Here is a 16795-nt window from a genome sequence, read left to right as displayed (position 1 = left end):
TTAGAAGATGCTATCTGGGGAGTCTTGCCTCCCACTGAGTGTCATTAATGGGGACGTTGATTGTTTATGAATGCAGCTCCAATCAAGTTGCTGCTTTGTCCCAGATGGTGTCAAGCTTCTTGAGTGTTGCTGGATCAGGCACTGGATCACAAGTGTGCATTGTAACATAGTTATTTGCACTGATGCTACTGTTTATTCATACCAGAATGAGCCGGACTCTTGTTGAATAATAAAAGCAGACACCTCCTGAAAGTACTCATCAAGTCCAGCATCATTTGTGAGGGGTGTAAGATATTAATGTTTCATATTGATGATCTTTTGTCAGAACAGGGAACATAGTAGATAAGATTAGATTCCCTACAGTGTGGAAACAGACCCTTCAGCCCAACAAGTCCACACCGACCCTCCGAAGAGTAACCCACCCAGTCCAATTTCCCTCTGACTAATGCACCTAACACTATGGGCAATTTAGCATGGCCAATTCACCTGACTGGCACATCTTTGGACAGTGTGAGGAAACCGGAGCACCCAGAGGAAACCCACGCAGACCCGGGGAGAATGTGCAAACTGCACACAGACAGTCACCCAAGGCTGGAATCGAACCTGAGACCCTGGTGCTGTGAGGCAGCAGTGTTAACCACTGAGCCACTGTGCCGCCCATCTGAGCCACTGTGCTGCCCATCTTGAGATGATCACATTAACTCTGTTTTGTTCTCTTCACAGATACAGTGCTGAGTATATACAGCATTTTCAGGAGATGTCTGTTTTTATTTCTGGTTTCCAGCATTGACAGTAATCTGCCTTTTAATTGTTATAGAAGAATGATGTTTTGATCTATAGCTGTAACCTTTGCTGATTTGCTAACACTTTGAGTGCACAGTGGGTGCTGTGGCATCTCCTACACATGTATATGCCTCACATCATTGTCGAAGTGCCTGTCCTTGGCTATTGGTTTTGGTGATATGTGAGAAAACCTGGTAAGTGTACTGCTTGACCATGACAATTCCATCGCATTGAGTGATGTCACCCTGAGGACCCAGAGCTTGAAGCTTTAATGGGGCCATGAACTTGATGTAATCTTCCAATATGAACAATTGTTGAAGCACAAATGCAATCTCGTAGTGAGGTTGTAACACTGTATTACCTTATGTAGATGGTTTATGTGTGAAATAAATTGGATTTATGACCATGGTCCAGCATATTGAAGTGTGACAGCTTTCTTAATTTGTGTTAACCAAACTGGAAGATTGGATTGTCACAGTGTGCACTTTTCAGGGTAGTACATGGCTTTTGTGACCTAGAGGCTAGACACATTAGATTTATCACATGTTATATACAGAAGCAATACCTTTCCCCTGACAATTGATGTATTGATTGTCCCTCAGGAAAATGACACTATTGTTGATTACCTAATTCTCAAAAAAGCTAAGTACAGTTAGATTTGGAATAAAACCTTGAAACATTATAAAATACATTTAACCTTTCCATGACCTCTTCGAAACCAATCTAACCAAGTACATTGCTTGTTTAAGCTTTCTTTGTTCTTAGGCCATGACACTTTTCAAAGAGTTGCTTTTGTTTGCTCCTTTCCAGCTAAAAGCCATCCAATGCCTTACGAGAATTTAGTAATTTTGCTTATTTGCTGTTGTGTAGTTTGTGGATCAGTGAGAAAATGAAACACAATCATTGTTCAAATGAAATTTCTAAGATAGGACTTTGAGTAGTTGTGGATTGGCTAACATTTAAACTATCCAGAGGAAGTTTCAGTTAGCTTGCTATTGAGTCATAGAATCACAGAGTCATACAGCATGGAAACCGATCCTTCAATCCAACTTGTTCATGCCAATCGAGTTTCCCAAACTAAACTAGTCTCACTTACCTGTGTTTGGCCCATATCCCTCTAAATCTTTCCTGTTCATTTACCTATCCAAAGGTCTTTTAAATGTTGTCACTGTATCTGCATCTACCACTTCCTCAGGCACACAAACAACCCTCTGTTTGCTGGAGATCACAGTGGGCCAGCCAACATCCATGGAGAGCGAGCAAGCTAACATTTCAAGTCTAGATGACTCTTCATCAGAGCTGAAGGGAGATGTAAAGGGGACAGCATTTATACTATAGTTGTGGTATGGTGTGAGGGTAGTGGAGGGGAAGGTGCTGGTGGAGAAAGGATGTTGCTAGTTCAGATTTAGTGTTCGGAATGTGAGAATGGCAGAACAATGATATGTCTGCTGAAAGACTTGAAAGGATGAGACAAAAAGAATTGCAGATGCTGGAATCCAAGGTTCCAGCAGGGGGCTGGAAGAACGCAGCAAGCCAGGCAGCATCAGGAGGTGAACGTTTCAGGTGTAACCCTTCTTCAGGACTGAGGGTAGGTGTAAGGGGAGCTGCAGATAAAGTTGGAGGGCTGCGAGGAACGGTGGTGAGGTGGGGATAGGTGAACGTATGTAGAGGGTATGACCTGGTTGGTTAATGGGTGCAACTAATCCAGTTGGTAGCTGGAAGGAAGAATCAAAGAGAAGAATGGAAGCAAGGGGGGAGGGGCTGTGAAGGGAGTCAGGAGATGGGAAGGGAGATTATTTGAAACTGGAGAATTCAACGTTGAGTCCTCCAGGCTGTAGGGTGCCCAGGTGGAAGGTGAGGCCGAGAATGGTCATGTTGGAAAGGGAGTGGGAAGGGGAATTAAAATGGGCGGTGACTGGAAGAATTGTCATGTTGGAAAGGAAGGGAAAAGGAATTAAAATGGGCGGTGACTAGGAGGTCAGGTCGACCCCTGTGGGCCTGGCTGAGATGCTCAGTGAAACGTGCCCTGAGTTTACGCTTAGTCTCTCTGATGTACAGAAGACCACTTCAGGAGCACTGGATACAGTAAACTAGGTTGGAGGACAACACCAAGCAGGCTGCTTCACAACCACCTGATGAAGAAGCAGCGCTTTGAAAGCTGGTGCTTCCAAATAAACCTGTTGGACCATAACCTGGTGTTGTGTGATTTTTAACCAGGTGGGAGGAGAAGCAGGTAAACCTCCGTCTCACCTGAAAGGACTGTTTGGGGCACTGGATGGAGGTGAGGGGGTGGTGTGCCAGCACGTTTTGCAACTTTTACGATTGCAGGAGATGGTACTGGGGCTTTGGGGGGCATTGCTGGGGAGATTGGCGTGAACCAAGGATTTGCAAAGGGAACGGTCCGTATGGAAGGCAAAGAGAGGTGGAGGGGGAACATGTTCTTGGTGGTGGGATCCGGTTGGAATTGGTGGAAGTGTTTAAGGATGATACATTGGATGCAGAGACTGGTGGGGTGACAGGTGAAGATGAGGGGTTCCTGTCTTTATTGTGTTTTGGGGTGGGGAGTTCAGCAGTGGAACAGGGGATGGAGGTGGTGAGGTGGAGGGCTGCCTGGATGACAAAAGGGAGAAAAGCATGTTGTTCGACATAGGTGGACATCTGGGATGCTGGGGAGTGGAATGTCTCAATGTTCAAGCAGATGCAGCGAAGGCGGAGGATTTGGGAGAATGGGATGGAGTTCTTGCAGGATACTTGGTGGGAGGAGGTGTTGTCCAGGTAGTTACAGGAGTCTGTGGGTTTGTAGTAAATGTCCATCTGGAAACTGTCACCAGAGATGGAAGTGGAGTGGTCAAGAAAGGGGAGGGGTGAATTTGAGGGCGGGGTAGAAGTTGTAGGTGAAGTTGATGAAGTACAAGGACAGAGTGTCCCACTGGGATGGGGGGAGGGGGGAGCAAGGACATGATAACTGAGTATAAAATTCTAAAAGAAAAGGTGGAAACGGTTACAGTTTGAAGGTGTTGAGTTCAATATTGAGTCCAGGAGGTCGTAAAGTGCCTAGTCTGAAGCTGAGATGTTGTTTCCCCCAGTCTGCGCTGGGACTCACTGGAACACTGCAGCATGTCGAGGATAGATCTCTGAGCCTGTGAGCAAGACGCAGTGTTAAACTAACCGTTTCAGGAAGGTTGGGGTCATGCTTGTGCACAGACCAGAGGTGTTCCACAAAGCAATCACCCAGTCTGCAATTGGTTTCTCCATTGTAGAGTCGGCCACATTGGGTGCAGCAAGTACACACAATGCGCCCAATTCCAGTGAATCACAGCGCAAACTGGGGGAACAACACCTCCGCTTCAGACCAGGCACTTTACAGTCTTCTGGACTTAATATTGAGTTCAGTACCTTCAAATTGTGAGCCGTTTCCTCCCTTTTTAGCATTTTCCAGTCAGTTATCATGTCCTCTCTCTCTCCCCTCGTCTGTCTGTCTGTCATTTCCAGTCTGGCAGGAGACAACACCATTGTTCTGCTATTCTCACATTCCGATCGCTTAATCTGAACTATCAACGTCTTTCCTCCACCAGCACCCACACCCACTACCCCCACACCCACCCCTAAACTATAGCATAAATGCTGTCCCCTCCACACCTCACTTCAACTCGGATGAAGAGTCATCCAGACTCTCAACATTAGCTTGCTCTCTCTCTCCATGGATGCTGTCTGACCCACTGTGATCTCCGCAGTTGGTGTTTTCAGTACAGATTCTAGCACCTGCAGTCATTTGCTCCTATCCTTGGTGTGAAAAGGTTGCCCCTCGGGTCCCTTTTAAACCTTTCTCCTCTCGCCTTAAAAATATGCCTCCTAGTTTTGAACTCACCCACTCTATGGAAAAGACATTTGCTGTTCACTTTATCCATGCCCCTCATGATTTTATAAACCTCTATCAGGTCACCCTCTCAACCTCCCACACTCCAGTGAAAAAGGTCCCAGCCTATCCTTATAACTCAAACCCTCCAATCCAGGCAACATCCTTCTCTGATCACTCTCCAAATTAATAATATCTTTTCTATAGCAGGGTGACCAGAAATGTGCACAGTGTTCCAAAAGTGTCCTCACCAATGTCCTGTACATCCCAACTCCTGTACTCAAAAGGTCTGAGCAGCCATTTTTCAGTGGATCATTTTTCAGTTGCTCACTTACACTTATGTTTCAAAAAGTCCAAAATATCCAACTGACAGACTGCTAAGAGCCATTGAATCAGGTCAATTACTTTGAGACAAAAACAGAAATTGCTGGTGAACCTCACCAGGTCTGGCACCATCCAGAGGGAGAAAGCAGGGTTAACATTTTGAGTTTGGCAACTCTTCTTCAGAATTAATAGCAGCTAAGATAAGGTTTTTTTTTATATTAAAGGTGAGGTTTGGTGGGGAGAACTGAATGGATAAGTGGAGATAAGAGCCCACAGAGAGATATGGAAGGGGTGGGCTAACAAGGGGATTATTGACAATAGGCCAGGAGAGAAGAGAAGCTGAATAAGTGATAATGAGAGCTAAGAGTAGGAGAGAATCAGTATGTGCTAGAAGCAACCCCATGCCATGAAGGATTGGGTGTGTGGTTTGTGAAAAAACATGGTCGGATGGAATCAATATTGAGTGCTAGAGGCTGCAGGGTCCTCACGCTTCCCCTTGTTTGCCGAAACCGATCATTTCTCTTTCTCTCTCTCTGGGATCCTTTTCCACCTCTCTGCTCATCTGTCCACCACACCCACCCCTATCCCCCACCTCCCGAGAACAAATACCAGATTTTCTTAGCTGCCATCAGTTCTGATGAAATGTCACTGGACTTGAAACGTTAACATTGCTTTCTCCCACAGGTGCCGCCAGACCTCCCGGATTTCACCAGCAATTTCTGTTTTGTTTTCAATTGTCAGTATCCGCAGTTCTTTGCTTTATTCAAATATATTACTGTGAAAGTTGAAGTTTGGCTAAGTTGCATTGTCTGCCTCCTTCTCCTGTTAGCTACTGACCTTTCAATGCAATTTTACTTCCACTCTAGACAGACAATGTCTACTCTAGTCCAGTATCTCACACTCTTGTAATTGTCTACTGCTTATGTGCCTATCTCTCTGAGGAGCATCTGTGTTGGTAAGAAAATGTGAGAATGTGTTGGCTATATGTAAAGCTGTTTATACACTTGCAAACATAATTAGGTAGTTTTTTTTCTAGATTTCCTTCATGTTTGGATTTAGTTGATGGAAATGTGTTTTTGATGAATAACCTGTTTTAAAAAAAAAACACCCATCCATTCTGGTGTATGTTCATCATCTTAAATCTGGAAGAGGCTTTAAGTTAGTTTGCTCTCAGGGAAACTGGGGCATTTTGCAGAGTTTCTAAGGCAGAGGAAAATAATCCAGAATCATTATTTGTGGAAAATGTATGGACAAAGCAGAATTGGAATGGTTTAAGTCCAGTCTGATGAAATGGATAACCCGTTTGCTCAGATACTATTAAAAGATTACCAAGGATTAACTTGTCATTTATTATTTAACTGACTAATCAATTACTATGGCAGATTAAGTGGTGATTTATCAAGCTGTTGTGTGGGGAATATTGGCTGTTATTTTCGCCCACATAGCATTGACAGCATTATAAAATTTCAGAAGTAGTTTGCATGGAGTATATTAAGGGTTTTTGCATTCTTGACAAAACACAATTCAATTGCGGGGAAATATATTAACTTTTTAGATTTCTGAAATTTGCACTCCACATTGAAAGAATGGTGATGAAATTGAGTGTCTATTGTAAGATTCACTGAGAAGCTATCAGAAAATAAAAACAAGCAAAAGTGTGTTTTGAGGTTGTGGAATACACTGCCAAAATTAATGATTGAAGCAGGCAGCACATCTTAAATAATTGGATGATGAATAAAGAAGTAAAGGATAGGAGAAGATGACAGACATGAAAATAGGACAAGTGTTCCTGTGGAGTGAAAGCACCCAAATGGAGACATAAGATAGAGAGGTCTGTTTCAGTTTACCATTTTCTGTATGATTCTACAAAGCCATGCTCTGCAGTCTCCTTTGCCCTCTAGTTTTACTGTGCCAACTTAATGAATCATTGCAGTCTGCACTAATCAACTCCTGTTTAGGATGCTTTGGAACAACCAGCCTCCTGCCATCTTACCTTGTTCTAAACACAGTCTTCCAGTCATCAGTGTCCCTTCTCCTTTTCACTATTTTTCTCAAAATCTTACTACTGGGGTTTAAGTGTCACAAGGCTGATGTCATTGTACATCGTTGGTCTCCTCAACTTCGGTGAAGTCATAGGCTTTGGGTTTTGTCTTTCTTTTTATGTGATGAACCTTCAGAAGGTTGTTGAAAATAAGTACCTTTGATTTTTGCATTGTCTGACTCTTTGCATTTCCTTTTCCTGTTTCCTCACAGAGACTGCAATGAATATTGGATACTCATGCAACATTTTAACAGATGACATGAATGAAATTTTCATTGTGTCAGGCTACACTGTACTTGAAGTCCGTGAACAACTCCGGTAAAAAAAACTCAAACATTTTTGCATGTCACAAATCTTTCCAATGCACTTATGCAGCTCATTTTATATATATATATTAAATCAATATGTATGAAGGGATAAATCCTTGATTCGCTGTTACATTTCAAGATTTTGTTTGACCATTCTCCCACAGATGTAGATATTTTAAGCCTTTTTACTAAAGTAACTGTACACCTAAGTTTAAAACATGAGGCATGTAGACAAGTGGTAATTAATATGCTAAATGGAAATTATTTTCCGACGAGATTGAACGAGCAATTTCTTAGCTTGCCTGGGCAATCTCCCACCGTACACCCATTGTCTGGGCAATCTCACACGCCGTACACCCATTGTGTGGAAAACATTTTGGCTTAGAAAGGGTGGAGGTTGGAAAATTGTTTCCATTAGGTGCGGAGACTAGGACCGATGGGCATAGCCTTAAAATTAGAGGGGGGTCAGTTTAGAGCAGAAATGAGGAGACATTTCTTCAGCCAGAGAGTCTGGGCATGTGAATTCATTGCCACGGAGTGTAATGGAGGCCAGGACATTGGGTATCTTCAAGGCAGAGATTCATAAATTCTTGATCTCGCAAGGAATTAAGGGAAATGGGGAGAGTGCGGTAAGTGGAATTGAAACACCCATCAGCCATGATTAGGGCGGCACGGTGGCTCAGTGGTTAGCACTGCTGCCTCACAGCACCAGGGTCGCAAGTTCGATTCCAGCCTCGGGTGACTGTCTGTGTGGAGTTTGCACATTCTCCTCGTGTTTGCATGGGTTTCCTCCGGGTGCTCCGGTTTCCTCCCACTGTCCAAAGATGTTTTTTATCACAAAGATGTGCAGATCAGGTGAATTGGCCATGCTGAATTGCCCATTGGTGTTAGTGTTAGGAGGGAAATGGTCCTGGGTAGGTTACTCTTCGGAGGGTCGGTGTGGACTGGTTGGGCCGAAGGGCCTGTTTCCACACTGTAAGGAATCTAAATGGTAGAGTGGACTCGATGGGCCGAATGGCCTTGCTTCCACTCCTATGTCTTTTGGTCTTATGGTCTTATTTTGGTCTCCAAAGCAGCCTAAGTCAGTTACATAATTTGAAAAATGTTCATAATAATACCATCGCATTTGAAAAGAAATCCATTGTGGATTTTGTAACAGTGCGGTTATGTACCAATGTAGTTTTCCACCCTAAACCCCCAGGTGGACAATGGATAGACTGGTTTGTACGTGCAGAAATGCCACCTTTTTGTGAACCCAATGATGGGATACTTTTACTGATTAACCCTAAATCAGAAGTGGGTTCTGGGCTCCATAGGTTTACCAGACAAAAGCTATGTGACCCACCGTGTCAGCTTTTTGCGAAAGTGAATGAAACCAAACGTATTGCCCAACTCTTTCACGGTTCTCTAACTTTCCCTTTTTTAAATCTTTATCTATGTTCTCCCTAAAAGATAATGGGGAGGCAATGGGGTGGCAATGGCATATCCTGATGAAGGCCTTATGCCTGAAACGTCGACTCTCCTGCTTCTCAGATGCTGCCTGACGTGCTGTGTTTTTCCAGCGCTACACTTTTTGACTATGAGGAGAGATGGGCTTGTCTGGGTCCCTCCCCTCCCCTATCAGCGTTCCGAAAAGACCACTCCCTCGGTGACTCCCTCGTCAGGACCACACCCCCCACCAACCCAACCTCCACTCCCGGCACCTTCCCCTGCAACCGCAAGAAATGCAAAACTTGCACCCACACCTCCCCCTTACTTCCCTCCAAGGCCCCAAGGGATCCTTCCATATCCACCACAAATTCACCTGCACCTCCACACACATCATTTATTGCATCCGCTGCACCCGATGTGGCTTCCTCTATATTGGGGAGACAGGCTGCCTACTTGCGGAAAGTTTCAGAAAACACCTCTGGGACACCTGGACCAACCAACCCAACTACCCCGTGGCTCAACACTTCAACTCCCCCTCCCACTCCACCAAGGACATGCAGGTCCTTGGATTCGTCCATCGCCAGACAATAGCAACATGACGGCTGGAGGAAGAGCGCCTCATCTTCCGCCTAGGAACCCTCCAAACACAAGGGATGAACTCCGATTTCTCCAGCTTTCTAATTTCCCCTCCCCCCACCTTGTCTCAGTCCCAACCCTCGAACTCAGCACCACCTTCCTAACCTGCAATCTTCTTCCTGACCTCTCCATGCCCACCCCCACTCCGGCCTATCACCCTCACCTTATCACCCTCACCTTAACCTCCTTCCACCTAGCGCATTTCAAACACCCCTCCCCCAAGTCCCTCCTCCCTACCTTTTATCTTAGCCTGCTTGGCACACTTTCCTCATTCCTGAAGAAGGGCTCATGCCCAAAACATCGATTCTCCTGCGCCTTGGATGCTGCCTGACCTGCTGCGCTTTTCCAGCAACACATTTTCAGCTCTGATCTCCAGCATCTGCAGTCCTCACTTTCTCCTTCTTGTCTGGGTCAATGTTCACTAAAGTCTAAAAGGATGAGATGGGGTCTGATTGAAACATGTAAATTTCTAACAAGGCTGGACAGACTAGATGCCGGGAAAATTGTTCTCCTGGTTGGGGAGTCCGGAACCAGCAGTCAAAGTCTCAGGTAGGCCATTTAGGACTGAGGTGAGGAAACATTTGTTCATTCAAAGAGTAGTGAGCCTGCAGAATTCTCTGTCCCAGAAGGCCAAGTTATTGAATATATTCAAGAAAGAGATACATTTTTAGATTTTAAAAGTGCCAATTGTGAGAAAGCAGAAAATGGCATTGGCATAGAGGGATCAGCCATGGTCATATTGAATGGCAGAGCAGGCTCGAGGGGCTGAATGGCCTCCTGCTGCTCCTAGTTTTTTTGGTGTATGCGTAATTCAGGTATGACTTCACCTGAAGTTCACTTGAAAATCTAGAAACGACAGTCAACCTTTACTTCAAATTAAATTCATTTGTAAAGGAAAGAAATCAGTACCTGCCGATAAAATGGCAGATAATATAGCTTTCCCTGGAGTGCTTTAGTGCTTTCTGCTCTTTTATATCGAAGTGTATTCCCAGTGTGCTCAATTATTCCAATGGAAATAGTTTTATATTACAGAATCAAAATACTTGCCAAAGTTGAAAAAAAGGGATATACACACACAATGTGCTTTAAGGCAATGTTTAAAAAAAACATTAGTTAATGTCACAGACCCTGAGGCTACAGAATATCACTGAACATTATGAATGTGCCACTGGCTTTAAGCATTCCGAAAGAAGCATAAGAATTTGATGGGAAGAATTCCACGTGTGCAAGTGGTAACAGCTGAGTGACCCAAAAGAAAAGCATGAAGATGACAATTGCTTCTCATTAAAGTTATGTGAAGTTTTTTTTTACAGTTCGTGAAATTAGAAGATTAGCAATTTCTTGGGGGAATGAATCAATTCTTAATGGGATTTTTGCCTCGTTTGAAAGAATTGGAGTTTAGAATTTCCAATTAACATAGTTTTAATAACATCAATCAAAATATCTAGGTTAGTGGGTACTTGAGTTTTATTTTAATAAAATTGCAAAGTTCTATGATGCGCTTTGCATTCCAGGAAAGCAACACAGCAAATGATGGGAACGTCTATTTGCAACGGACATGCTGTCTCTGAAAAGAATGAAACTTTGAAGTTAGAATCCGTGATTGAAGAGACTGTTATGGGAGACTATGCGTTGGTTATTAATGGACACAGTTTGGTAAGTGTGAAAACCGAACATGGTCACGAATGTTGCATATAAGTCCAACCCTAACCATGACCCCACCCCCCATCACTAAACCACCATCTCCCAGACCATACAGAACCTTATCACCTCAGGAGATTTCCCACCCACAGCTTCCAACCTCATAGTCCGGGAACCCTGCACTGCCCAGTTCTACCTCCTTCCCAAGATCCACAAGCCTGACCACCCTGGCCAACCCATTGTCTCAGCATGCTCCTGCCCCACTGAACTCATCTCTACCTACCTTGACGCTGTCGTATCCCCTCTAGTCCAGGAACTCCCCACATACGTTTGAGACACCACCCATGCCCTCCACCTCCTCCAAGACTCCTGTTTCCCTGGCCCCCAATGCCTTATCTTCACCATGGACATCCGGTCCCTCTACACCTCCATCTGCCCTGACCAGGGCCTCCAAGCCCTCCGTTTCTTCCTCTCCTAACGTCCCCAACAGTACCCTTCCACTGACACTGTCATTCGTTTGGCTGAGCTAGTCCTCACCCTTAACAATTTCTCCTTCGAATCCTCCCACTTCCTCCAGACCAAAGGGGTAGCCATGGACATCTGCATGGGCCCCAGTATGCCTGTTTCTTTGTTGGCTACGTAGAACAGTCCATCTTCCGTAGTTACACTGGCACCACTCCCCACCTCTTCCTCTGCTACATTGATGACTGCATTGGTGCCACCTCGTGCTCCGCGAGGAGGTTGAGCAATTCATCAACTTCACCGACACATTCCACCCTGACTTTAAATTTACCTGGACCATCTCTGACACCTACCTCCCCTTCCTGGACCTTTCCATCTCCATTAATGATGACCAACTTGACACTGACATTTTTTACAAACCTATTGTCTCCCACAGCTACCTGGATTACACCTTTTCCTACCCTACCGCCTGCAAAAATGCCATCCCCATATTCCCAATTCCTCCGCCTCGGGCGTATCTGCTCCCAGGAGGACCAGTTCCACCACAGAACACCAGATGGCCTCCTTCTTTAGAGACCGCAATTTCCCTTCCCATGTGGTTAAAGATGCCCTCCAATGCATCTCGTCCACATCCCACATCTCTGCCCTCAAGCCCCAACCCTCCAACCATAACAAGGACAGAATCCCCCTGGTGCTCACCTTCCACCCTACCAACTACATCATCAGATGACATTTCTGCCACCTCCAAAAGGACCCCACCACCAGGGATATATTTCCCTCCCCACCCATTTCTGCTTTCCACAAAGACCATTCCCTCTGTGACTACCTGGTCAGGTCCAGGCCCCCCCAACCCACAACAACCAACCCTCCCTTCCTGGCACCTTCCCCTGCCACCGCAGGAATTGCAAAACCTGCACCCACAACTCCTCCCTCACCTCCATCCAAGACCCTAAAGGACCCTCCCACATCCATCAAAGTGTCACCTGCGCATCCACCAATATCATTTATTGTATCCGTTGCTCCCGATGCGGTCTCCTCTACATTGGGGAGACTGGACGCCTCCTAGCAGAGCGCTTTTGGGAACATCTCTGGGACACCCACACCACTCAACTACACCGCCCCATGGCCCAACCTTTCAACTCTCCCTCCCACTCTGCCGAGGACATGCAGGTCCTGGGCCATCTCCACCGCCGCTCCCTCACCACCTGACACCTGGACGCCTCGGAACACTTCAACCCCAAGGCATCAATGTGGACTTCACCAGTTTCCTCATTTCCCCTTCCCCCACCTCACCCCAGTTCCAACCTTCCAGCTCAGCACCGTCCCCATGACATGTCCTACCTGCCTATCTTCCTTTCCACCTATCCACTCCAACCCTTCCCTCTGACCTATCACCTCCATCCGCACCCCATTCTCCCATTGTACTCTATGCTACTTTCTCCCCACCCCCACCCCCCTCTCATTTATCTATCCACTCTGCAAGCACCCTGCCTTTATTCCTGATGAAGGGCTTTTGCCTGAAACGTCAATTTTCCTGCTTCTCGGATGCTGCCTGACCTGCTGTTTCTTTCCAGCACCACTCTAGTCTAGACCCATGTAGCAAGTTGTCTGTTGAGTAACTGATCCACAGAGACCATATTGAGCTCCTCTTAGCTGGGGGAACATTATGGATCTGACAATTGGTCCTTGTCCTTAGATTAAGGAGGAAAATAAATTGATCCAGTCATAATCATGGTTGCTGTTCACTGATACCTGCTCTAACTGCTGGTGTGTGGTCTTCATCAAGACTGTGGCATCTGTATTCACCCCATTGGTTTGCTGTGTTTTAGTTGCTGATGCTCACTGATAAAGTGCACAAATGAAAATTTGGTTATTTAGTTCAGACACAGGAGGCTAACCAGCATACCCCAATAAGATATTGACACTTTCAGAATAGGAGAAAGTGACGACTGCAGATGCTGGAGATCAGAGTCAAGAGTGTGGTGCTGGAAGAGCACAAATGCTGCCTGACTGACTGGCTGTGCTTTTCCAGCACCACACTCTTGACTTCCACAATAGAGACAGGGAGACCTTTGGTAATTGAAAAGAAACCAGTCAACACAAATAAAATAAGTGAATTTCATATATAACATTGTCAAAGTTCACCAAGATATTTCGGCTTTAATTGGAGCTATACTGTAAATGAAATCCGGTATGAGGTTACGTTATATAAGCTGTATCATTGTTGTAACTTTGAAAAGAAATATATAAAACTTTCCCATGCAGATCATTTTTCTTGTTTTCTCGGTTAAATCATTACTCTAAGGGAAATTGAGCATGAAGGGACATCTGTATTATTCCTTATATAATAAGTGCAAACTTTAAATAATGTAATATAAAAGATTCTACTTACCAGACAAAAAGAGTTAAATTTGTTCTGGGTTCAGTTTGCTTTGTAATACACCCTCCCACCATCCAAAATGTAACTGTTATGGCATAATCACTAGGTCTATGTCATTAAATTGCTCTCAGCTCAATTTTCCCCTCTAATTCTTGCCTCTTTGCTGTTATGATGGTAACTCATTCAAACATGCCAGCAGCCAGTCCACTAACTTCTCTAACTGATTTTGTTCATATGTCACCCTGAAAGCTTTTATTTTATTTGAGTTCTGGATGTAGGTTTGCTCGCTGAGCTGGAAGGTTCATTTCCAGATGTTTCGTTACCTTACTAGGTAACATCTTCAGTGGACCTCAGGCGAAGCAATGCTGAAAATTCCTGCTTTCTATTTATATGTTTGGGTTTCTTAGGAGAAATGACATCACCAATGCAAAGAAACCCAAACATCTAAATAGAAAGCAGAAATTTCAGCATTACTTCGCCTGAGTCCTACTGAAGATGTTACCTAGTAAGGTAACGAAACATTGGAAATGAACCTTCCAGCTCAGTGAGCAAACCTACATCCGAAACCTCAACCTGAGCTACAAATCTTCTCAAAACTCGCTATTTAATTTGAGTTTTTAGAACATAGAACATTACAGCGCTGTACAGGCCCTTCGGCCCTCGATGTTGCGCCGACCTGTGGAACCAATCTGAAGCCCATCTAACCTACACTACTCTATTCTCGTCCATATGCCCATCCAATGACCACTTAAATGCCCTTTAAAGTTGGCGAGTCCACTACAGTTGCAGATCATGTGTTTCACGCCCCGACTACACTCTAACATCCGACCTATATCTATCACCCCTTAATTTAAACCTATGTCCCCTCATGCTAGCCATCACCATCCGAGGAAAAAGGTTCTCACTGTCCACCCTATCTAACCCTCTGATTATCTTATATGTCTCAATTAATTCACCTCTCAACCTTCTTCTCTCGAACAAAAACAGCCTCAAGTCCCTCAGCCTTTCCTTGTAAGACCTTCCCTCCATACCAGGCAACATCCTAGTAAATCTTCTCTGAACTCTTTTTTTTCCAAAGTTTTCACATCCTTCCTATAATGTGGTGACCAGAACTGTACGCGATACTCCAAATGTGGCCACACCAGAGTTTTGTACAGCTGCAGCATAATCTCATGGTTCCAAAACTCAATCTCTTTACCAATAAAAGCTAACACACCGTATGCCTTCTTAACAACACTATCAACTTAGGTGGCAACTTTAAAGGATCTATGTACATGGACACCGAGATCTCTCTGCTCATCTTCACTACCAAGAATCTTACCATTAGCCCAGTACTCTGCATTCCTGTTACTCCTTCCAAAGAGAATCACCTTACACTTTTCTGCATTAAACTCCATTTTCCACCTCTCAGCCCCGCTCTGCAGCTTATCTATGTCTCTCTGTAACCTACAACATCCTTTGTCACTATCCACAACTCCACCGACCTTAGTGTCATCTGCAAATTTACTAACTCATCCTTCTATGCCCTCATCCAGGTCATTTATATAAATGACAAATAGCAGTGGAGTCAAAACAAATCCTTGCAGTACTCCACTAGTAACTGAATTCCAGAATGAATATTTCCTATCAACCACCACCCTGTGTCTTCTTTCAGCTAGCCAATATCTGATCCAAACTGCTAAATCACCCTCCATCCCATGCCTCTGTATTTTGTGCAGTAGCCCACCATGGGGAGCTTATCAAACGCCTTACTGAAATTTATATTACCATCATGTCTACTGAGGGACAGTGAAAGGTATTGTCTGACATGCTTCACGGGCAGATTGTACTATGGAAGTGCATCAGGGTAACAGAACAGAGTGCAGGGTACAGTGTTACAGTTCTGAGAAGGTACAGAGTGAGATCCACATTAATATTAAAGAGGTCCATTTAAGAGTCTGATAACAGCAGGGGAGAAGCTATTCTTGAATCTATTTGTACGTGTATTCAAACTTTTATATCTTCTGCCCAACAGAAGAGGGTGGAAGAGAATATAAACAGAGATGGGGGGGTGGGGGTGTTTGATTATATTGGTTGTTTTCCTGAGGCAGCAGGAGGTTTAGAGTCAGTGTATGGAATGCTGGTTTGTGTGATGGACTGGGCTGTGTTCACAACTGTCTGTAGTTTCTAGCTGTCTTGGGAAGAGCAGTTGCCATACCAAGCTGTGATGCAACCAGATAGAATGCTTCTATGGTGCTTCTATAAAAATTGGTAACAATCTATCTAGATATGCTGAATTTCCTAAGCCTCCTGAGAAAGCAGCAGCATTGATGTGTTTTCTTAACTGTAGTGTCAATCTGGGTGGACCAGGACGATTGTTGGTGATTGCCACTCCCAGGAGCTTGAAGCTCTCGACTGTCTCCACCTCAGCTCCATTGATGCAGATATGGTCATGCCCTCCACACTGCTTCCTGAAGTCAATGACCAGCTCCTTCATTTGCTGACATTGATGGAGGGATTGTTGTCTTTACACCATGCTGCTTAGCGCTCTTTCTCTCCTTCCTGTATTCCCATCTCGCCATCGTTAGACATCCAACCTACAAAGGTGATGTCATCAGCAAACTTATAAATGGAGTTTGTGTGGAATTTTGACACATAGTTGTGAGTCTATGAGGAGTATAGTAGGGGGCTTAGTACACAGCCTTATGGGGCATTGATGTTGAGGATTATTGTGGAGGAGGCGTTGTAGCCTTTCCTGAGTGACTGCAGTCTGTTAGTCAGGAAGTCTAGAATCCACTTAGGGTGGGGAGAAAGATCTAGAATCTGGAGTTTGAAGATAGTTTGTGTGGAGCTATGGTGTTGAAGGCAGACCTGTAGTCAATAATTAGGAGCCTGACATCGGTGTCTTTGATGTCCAGATATTCCAGGGATGAGTATACGGCCAGAGAGATGGT

The 16795-nt window shown here is 44.6% G+C and overlaps 1 protein-coding gene across 4 annotated transcripts in view; it reads left to right on the top strand.

The window, feature by feature from the left end:
• Positions 1–16795, top strand: part of atp8b4 (ATPase phospholipid transporting 8B4) — a 245466-nt gene that overhangs the window by 204028 nt on the left and 24643 nt on the right. For all 4 annotated transcript variants that reach the window (XM_072565057.1, XM_072565058.1, XM_072565059.1 and 1 more), the window contains 2 exons: positions 7217–7322; positions 10894–11035. In XM_072565057.1, the coding sequence (XP_072421158.1) occupies positions 7217–7322; positions 10894–11035 (248 nt within the window). The remainder of the gene's footprint in view (positions 1–7216; positions 7323–10893; positions 11036–16795) is intronic.

The sequence above is a fragment of the Chiloscyllium punctatum genome, chromosome 48, assembly GCF_047496795.1.
Source record: "Chiloscyllium punctatum isolate Juve2018m chromosome 48, sChiPun1.3, whole genome shotgun sequence".
In the NCBI taxonomy this organism is placed as follows: domain Eukaryota; kingdom Metazoa; phylum Chordata; class Chondrichthyes; order Orectolobiformes; family Hemiscylliidae; genus Chiloscyllium; species Chiloscyllium punctatum.
This window is presented reverse-complemented; position numbering and strand designations above follow the sequence as displayed.